Here is an 8,026-nt window from a genome sequence, read left to right as displayed (position 1 = left end):
CCCCCCCCCCCCCCCCCCCCCCCCCCCCCCCCCAGCTGTCTGCCCCCTCCCATGGCTCGCTCTGTCCTCACCCACCCACTCACCTGCTGGCTGTCCCTCCTGCCCACCAATGCCCTGCTCATGGCAGCCCAACTCCTTGCGCAGTTCCTGATTGTCACGCCCTGTCAGCTCATCAGCCCCCCTCCCCTCACCACTCACCTTTTCCTCCTCCTCCTCCCCGCTGCTCCTGTTTGACTCCCCACTCCCAATTACCTCCTTACCCACTCATCACTCCACTACCTACTTACTGTCACCTCCGTCACTTCACTCACTGCCCGATGTTCACCCTCCTCATTCCTCCCCCCGAACCTCCTCAGCTCGTTGCTGTGCTTGAGCAGTGGAGTGGCCAAGACTGTGGCAAACGAGGCAGTGAGGCCCCCGGAGTTGGGAGTGAGGAGGTTATACAGGGCCTTGGTGAAGTTACACCTGGAATGTTGTGTGCAGATTTGGTCTCCTTTTCTGAGGAAGGATGCTCTTGCTCTCGAGGGAGTGCAGCGAAGGTTTACCTGGCTGATTCCAGGGATGGCGGGATTGACGTATGAGGAGAGATTGATTAGGTTGGGACTGTTTTCGCTGGAGTTCAGACGAATGAGGGGGGATCTCATAGAGACTTATCAAATTCTAACAGGACTGGACAGGGTAGATGCAGGGAGGATATTCCCGATGGTGGGTGTGTCCAGAGCCAGAGGTCACTGTATGAGGATTTGGGGTAGATGATTTAGGATGGAGATAAGGAGACATTTCTTCACCCAAAGAGTGGTGAGCCTGTGGAATTCATTACTACAGGAAGTAGTTGATGACAAAACATTTAATGTATTCAAGATAAAAACCAAAAGAACTGCGGACGCTGTAAATCAGGAACAAAAACAAAGTTGCTGGAAAAGCTCAGCAGGTCTTGGAGCATCTGTGAAGGGGAAAACAGAGTTAACGTTTCGGGTCTGGTGACCCTTCCTCAGAATGTATTCAAGAGGTGACCAGATATAGCACTTGGGGCGAATGGTATCAAAAGTTATGAGGAGAAAGCAGGATTAGGCTATTGGTTTCGACTATCAGCCAAGATCGTGACGAATAGTTGAGCAGGTTTGAAGGGCCGAATGGCCTCCTCCTGCTCCTTTCTTCTATTTTTGTATGAAAGGGTGGACAAGAAGGGCCCTGAGTGGGAGGAGGTGCATGGGGTAGCAAAGGGGCAGAATATTCTTTGATTTGGGGAGTTTTTAGCAGGGCCTTCCTAGACTGGTGACACACTTTCTCCCCCACTGCCAACTTTCCTCCCTTCCCACACTCTGCAATTGTGGCAGCAGCAAAATCAAGTGATATTGACAACCCTGGGCTTGACTTTGGGGAGAGATAGTAAGAACTGCAGATGCTGGAGTCAGAGATAACACAGTGTGGAGCTGGAGGAACATAGCAGGCCAGGCAGCACCAGAGGAGCAGGAAAGCTGACGTTTCGGGTTGGGACCCTTCTTCAGAAATGTGAGTTTTTGTGTGTCCCCAGTGGCCTGAAGGACAAGGCACTGGCCTCCTGAGCCAGGGATTGTGAGTTCAAGTCCCATCTCGGGTGTTCTTAATTTTGGGGAAGAGTGTTTTTGATGACGACTTCAGCTCCGAGGATAGATCGAAGAAGTTGGGGCTGTTCTTGCTGGGAGAGAAGATGGCGCTGGGGAGATCTGATAGAGGTTTCCAAAATCATGAGCGGGCTGAACAGAGTAGATAGACAGCAAGAAGCTGCCCCCACTCGTAAAAAGAACAAGAACGAGAGAGACGTAGATTGAAAATGATGTGCAAAAGAAGCAAAGGGGTAATGTGAGAAAGACTTTTTCACACAGCGAGTAGTTGGGGTATGGGTTGCGCTGTCTGGAAATGAACTGGAGGTTCAGTTGAGACATTGGATTATTTGGATGGTAATGGTGTGCAGAGATGTGGAGACAAGGCATTAAGTGATAAAACAGGAGTAGGCACGATGAGGCTGAATGACCTGGTTCTGCACGATAACAGCACAGTGACGATGCCGGTGATCGTGTTGATGGTGGTGGGGGTAGTGATGGTGGGTTTGGTGCCAATGGTGGTCATTTTGGTAACGGCGGCGTCTGGGATGGCGTCGGAGCCGCTTCCGTCTTTATGCCCGTCCCTCTCGACCCTGTAGGAACCAAGGTGCAAAGTCTGACAAAGAGCCTGGAGAGACAACTCCGCTTCCCAGCCAAGAAACCGACCGGTGGAGTTCGACTTGTACCCACAGCGCAAGCTGCACCTCGTACCTCTCCTGAAAACCGCACCGTCGTCAAGAAGTTGCAGGTAAAGACCCCATTGATGCCATTAATTGGCGGAAATTGATTTCTTCCCCTGCTTGAAGCCCATGAAAGATAGCTGATATTCAAATGCTTTCCACTTACTGAGTTTGGGGTAGGAACAGGGACTGTATGGGCTCTGTAAGTTTCCCTGCCTATACAAAACGATTTACTGTACACACCCATTCAAAAGTCCGATTTGTGAAACTTTTAAGCAGAAAACAAGGGATTGACATTTGCAGGCGAAATGTTTTAGAGGGGGCTAATTGTCAAATAAAAGGGGGTAGCCATCACTGAGAGGCACAGAAGAGTCTTTTCTGCTCCCAGTAAGTATCTGAGCCATGTGCGTTGTCTATGTTTGTGCACAGACACACGGTTATAGAATGGCAACTACCATTTGGCCCATCTTTTCTGTGCCAGCTGCCTTCACCGGCAACTCACTCAGTCCCACTCACCTGCCTTTTCCATTTGCCCTGTACATTTCTCTCTTCGAAAGGTGTGGAGTACCTGGCTGGGATTGGCAGCCAACACATACTCCTGGATCCAAGGAGAACTGGAAATGGACAGTAAATCCTGGCAACACCCATAGAATTAATGGAAGAAAATAACTACGCAGGAAGCTCACCAAAAAGGCCGCCCAGAGACTTGATTTTTATGCTTGTAATTTACTCGCCGTTTTCTTTTTAAAAAGCAGATCTACTTAAAAAAAAAAAATCGCTCTCAAACAACATGCTGATTCTGTCCTTGAACCATCTACTGCTCAGTCAGTATCGTGTCTGCCAGTGTTTGATTCCAGTCGCTCTAGGCCAGGTCCCTTTTCAGCTTGATGAAAGTAGTCCCTTGCTTTCTTCCTCATCGAGCTGCAAGCATGTTGTTGAGAAAGTTCTTGTGCACAGTTTTCAGGAATCCTGCCCCCTCTTTACCCTTTACATTGCTGCTATCACAGATGGATAACCGAAACTCCCTCGCCTCATCTCCTCCCTCCCCACCTTGTATTGTGTAGATTTATCCTCCTATCTTGTTCATTCATTAATGGTGTTTAGTATCCAGCGGTGTAATCGTTAATCTGGCTGCTGCTTAATTCTAATCAAGTGGTCTCTGTCTTTGGTCTCTGCTTGGTGGCAGCATTCCTTTCCCGTGGTTTCATCCGTCATTGCTGACTTTTCCCTTCCTTACAATTCCTGAATACCTCATAGCCAGGAATATTAAACTCCAAACCTCTCCTTGCTTGAGCCAGGTCTCTTGTCACCATTATATTGTAATGCCCTGTGCAACATATGTTCGCAATTCAATTAAATTACGAATCATGTTCTGTGCAGTTAAGTGCGCACACCCCCGCACCATTTTAGATACTGATTAGATCTGATTCCTCATACTTCTGAGACACTTTATTGCACTGTTTGTCCGTCCCACAACTCTGTGTACCCTGTTCTTCAACTCTGATGTTCAGCCTGCTGCACATACCCAGCCACTTTCATCCCTCCAAACCCTGACAAATTTCTCCAAACCCTTCCCACAGCACAAATTAACCTCCTCCTGAGGACATCGAACAGGTCCCTCCTGCCCCTGGATTGGTCTCAATTCCCAAGATAAAGGCAAAATACTGCAGATGTTGGAAATCCGAGACCAGCACAGAGATTGCTGGTGAAACTGCTTCAGAACAGTCATACCAGACTCGAAACATTAAACTCGGTTTCTCTGTCCACAGATGCTGTCAGATCTGCTGCGTTTCACCACTGTTCTCTGTGTTTGTTTCAATGCCCAGAATACTGGTGGTGTCCTGTCTGTGTCATGTATGTGCATTTGTCTCTGTATTACCAGGTTTTAACCTGAGTTCCTATGCTGTCCAGCATCAGTAACCCAGGAACTATAAACTTCTTTTAAAAAGTTCCTGGCTCCTAAAACTCTGACTGCAAACTCCCTTGTGCCTTTACCTTCCAATATTGCTTTTTCTCACATGATCCATGAGTTTTGACTCTTCCTGTTCTGCCCCCAGAATCTCCCCTCACGCCCCATCCAGGGACACCTGACATCAAGGAAGCAGCAAACCTTATCAAACTCATGTCAAATGTGGAAATGTCTTGGTCATTTGGATCCCCTGTGGCCGCTGTATTCTTGGATTTGGTTCTGGCCCCCCCCCCCCACCCCGCTCCAATCCTTAACCACACAATGCCATGTGCCTCTTCAATATTTGGTGACCCTCACTGTAAACCCTCGGTGCGGTGGGGCGGTGAAAAACGGAATTCCTGCAGCGTTTGTCTATTTGGACCCCACTGGATGGCCATCCGTTACTTCCTTGTGGCTTTAAGTGACCACCTCACAGAAGGCTTGAGCCAGGAAGCTACCAGAGCGCGGAGAGATGCAGACATGAACTCGCTCGCTCACTGTCACACTTGCACACACTCACTTGTGTGTTCATGCACATAAACACATGCTGCCTACACTTCCCGCTGCCTCGGGAAAGCAGCCAACACTGTCAAAGACCCCTCCCACCCCAGTTTCTTCCGCCCTCTTCCGTTGGGCACAAGATAAGTTTGAAAACATGTACCAACAGATTCAAGAACAGCTTCTTCCCTGCTGTTATCAGACTTGCAAACGGACCTCTCGTATATTAGAGCTGATCTTTCTCTGCACCTTCACTGTAGCAGTAACACTATGTTCTGCATTCTGTTCTATTACCCTGGTATACTTACGGAAGGTTTGATTTGCCTGGATAGCACGCAAAACAATACATTTCACTGTATTCCAGTACATGTGATCATCAGGGGAAGCAATGGCCTAGTGGTATTATTGCTGGACGGGTAATCCTGAGACCCAGGTAATGTTGCGGGGACACAGGCTTGAATTTCGCCACGGCAGATGGTGGAATTTGATTTCAATAAACTTCTAGAATTAGGACTGTAATGATGACTGTGATTCCATTGTTTATTGTCAGGAAAAACCCATCTGGTTCACTAATGCCCTTTAGGGAAGGAAGCTGTCCTCCTTACCTGGTCTGGCCTACATGTGACTCCAGACCCTCAGCAATGTGGTTGACTCTCAACTGCCTTCTGGGTAATAAATGCTGGACTAGCTAGTGGTGCTCTCATCCAAACAGAAATTAAGCCAGGGTTTGAGTGAAGATTTGTAGCTTGGGTGCTGGTTGTAGATGTTGATGTGTTCACCGAGCTGGGAGGTTGGATAGCAGACGTTTCGTCCCCTTAGTAGGTGACACCCTCAGTGCTGTGGAGCCTCCTGTGATGCGCTGTTGTCTTCAAGAGACCAGAACATCTCATTGATTGAGGAGGTCTCCAAAGAGTTTGTCTTCAAGATAGCGCTTCACAGGAGGCTCCGCAGCACTGAGGATGTCACCTTGTAAAAGGGGACGAAATGTCTGCTATCAAACCTCCCAGCTTGGCAAACATCTTAAAAATTAAGTCCAATCACTCGCTCACCCGTTCACATGCAGACCATCCATACGCTTTCATTATATTTCGTGCTGTACTCATTCTCCCCATGCCAGCTTTCTCATGCAGTTCCCTGTAGTCAAACTGTCCCCGCTTTCTTTTGGCAGCTATCCGATGATGATGATGAGAGTGACCTGGACATCTCGTCGATCGAGGAGGTCTCTGAAGAGTTTGTCGTGAAAGCAGCGATCTCAAAGCCAATGGTGGTGCCAAGGGAAAGTGCCGAGCCGTGTGTGTCTCAGGGAACCAGCGTCTGGAGCTCGTCTGCCAGCAGAGGGGCAGGTTGGTAGCAAGAACTACCTGCATGCTCAGCGTAACTTTCAACCAAAAGAAAAGGACTGGTTTTGGGGGGGCTTTCGTTTTATGCTTTTGATTGTTTTTAGATCAAAATGGAATGTTTATAAGTTCATGAATCAACCCCCCCCCCGCCTCCAAAGCCCTGTCATTTAATGAATGTGGGTTTGTGTAAAAAGTCAAGTTTGATAACCGTGTGTTCAAGAAAAGTGACAATTGTTGAACATGTTTTAAGAAGAATGCCTCACAATAATGGAGTTAGCTGACAGGACCTTGTTAAGCCTTCCTTACTTACACAACCCGACTGTAGTGTCTCCCTCACCCCCCTCCCCCGAGACTCCACCGAAGGCAATGCTCCAACACAGGAACAAATTTCACATTGCCAGCTTCCCTCGGCTAGTCGACCCAACCAACGTGCGTGCTGGCAGGCTGTTTGATAATGGAAGGCATCGCAGATGCATTCGGTTCCAATTTCACCTGAAAAGCAGGCCTCTTAGCCCTGAGGCTCCACATCAGTGAGGGCTATCTCCAGTCATTTCAGAGCCTGGAGTGCAGCCAGTGTTTGTGCCTGTGTATCTGTGCCCTCTGCAGGCAGGGAGAGCAGTGAAATTCACGTCCATGACCTGAGATTCTGGGACGTTGTAATATCTTATCGCAACACAGCAGCCATGGTAGGCCCAATCTCCTAGTACTGTTTCTCAACCGAGGCCATTTGCACTTTATCGGTCATTGCACAACACAGTTAGGGTGTCATAGTGGCTCAGTGGTTAGCACTGCTGCCTCACAGCACCAGGGACTTGGGTTCAATTCCACCCTCGGGTGACTGTCTGTGTGGGTTTCGTCCCACAGTCCATAGATGTGCAGGGTAGGTGGATTGGCCATGCTAAATTTCCCAGAGTGTCCAGGGATGTGCAGGCTAGGTGGATTGGCCATGGGAAATGCAGGGTTTAAGGGGATGGGTTGGGTGTGGGTGTGATGCTCTTTGGAGGGTCAGTGTGGACTTGATGTACTGAATGGCTTGTTTCCACACTGTCGGGATTCTATGAACATGTATTGCAGAGAATAAACTTGCAAGGTTATACAGCACAGTATAGTCAAAATGTGAAGGAAGATACACACAGACAGTTAAATAGCCCGTGCATGATCTCCACATGACCTCGTTTAAGGGGATTAACAGATTGGAACCTCTCTGTGTTATGAGCTGAGTCTATTGTCGTCTGTTTGGACTGTGTTGTGTTTGATGGGGAGTGGAGAATTTTCTGTTGATTGTGTATTTTATCTGTAAATTTTTTGAATCGAGCACATTCATTGATCTCAATGAGGGGTTGCACTGTAAAGGAGTACGGGGAGAGAACGATCCCTGTGCTATTAGCGTTTACTTTATCAGCAGCATTTCCTTTGAGTGTGGTTCTCTTCGGTAATCACTGCATTTACAGTTATCATCATTCCAAATTGTATCTTGTTCCCCTATTGTGTGAAACAGAATAAACAGATTGCTTCTTCAGCACCTTTCATTACTGCTTCACATGCTTTGAAAGTACCTTTAAGAAGCTTTGCGCAATTGGCTGGTTACTCTTCGCTGCTAGTGGTATGTCTGTGCTTTTTAAATTAATTATTTCATGGGATGTGGGTGTTGCTGGAAAGGACAGCATTTGTAGCCTGTCTTTTTATTGGCCTTGTACTGAGTGGCCTGTTAGAGCCATTTCAGGAAGTAGTTCGGAGTCAATTCAACGCTCTGTGGCCTGATGTCACATGTAGGCCAGACCAGATAAAGATCCGAGTGAACTGTTGGGTTATTACAACAATCGATGATCGCTTTCACGGTCACTATTACTGAGACTATCCTTATACCCTGAGATAACAAGGTGTAGAGCTGGATGAACACAGCAGGCCAAGCAGCATCAGAGGAGCAGGAAAGCTGACGTTTCGGGTCTGGACCCTTCTTTTTTTTTCTGAAAGGTC

General features: G+C 48.0%; 1 protein-coding gene across 1 annotated transcript in view; it reads left to right on the top strand.

The window, feature by feature from the left end:
- Positions 1 to 8,026, top strand: part of LOC109914753 (cilium assembly protein DZIP1L-like) — a 95,085-nt gene that overhangs the window by 26,771 nt on the left and 60,288 nt on the right. Inside the window, exons 10-11 of the mRNA XM_048604589.1 lie at positions 2,183 to 2,331; positions 5,878 to 6,052. Coding sequence (XP_048460546.1) covers positions 2,183 to 2,331; positions 5,878 to 6,052 — 324 coding nt within the window. The remainder of the gene's footprint in view (positions 1 to 2,182; positions 2,332 to 5,877; positions 6,053 to 8,026) is intronic.

The sequence above is a fragment of the Rhincodon typus genome, chromosome 13 (assembly GCF_021869965.1).
Source record: "Rhincodon typus isolate 14 chromosome 13, sRhiTyp1.1, whole genome shotgun sequence".
Classification (NCBI taxonomy): Eukaryota; Metazoa; Chordata; class Chondrichthyes; order Orectolobiformes; family Rhincodontidae; genus Rhincodon; species Rhincodon typus.
Note: the sequence above shows the minus strand (reverse complement) of the source record. Positions and strands in the feature narration are given on the sequence as shown.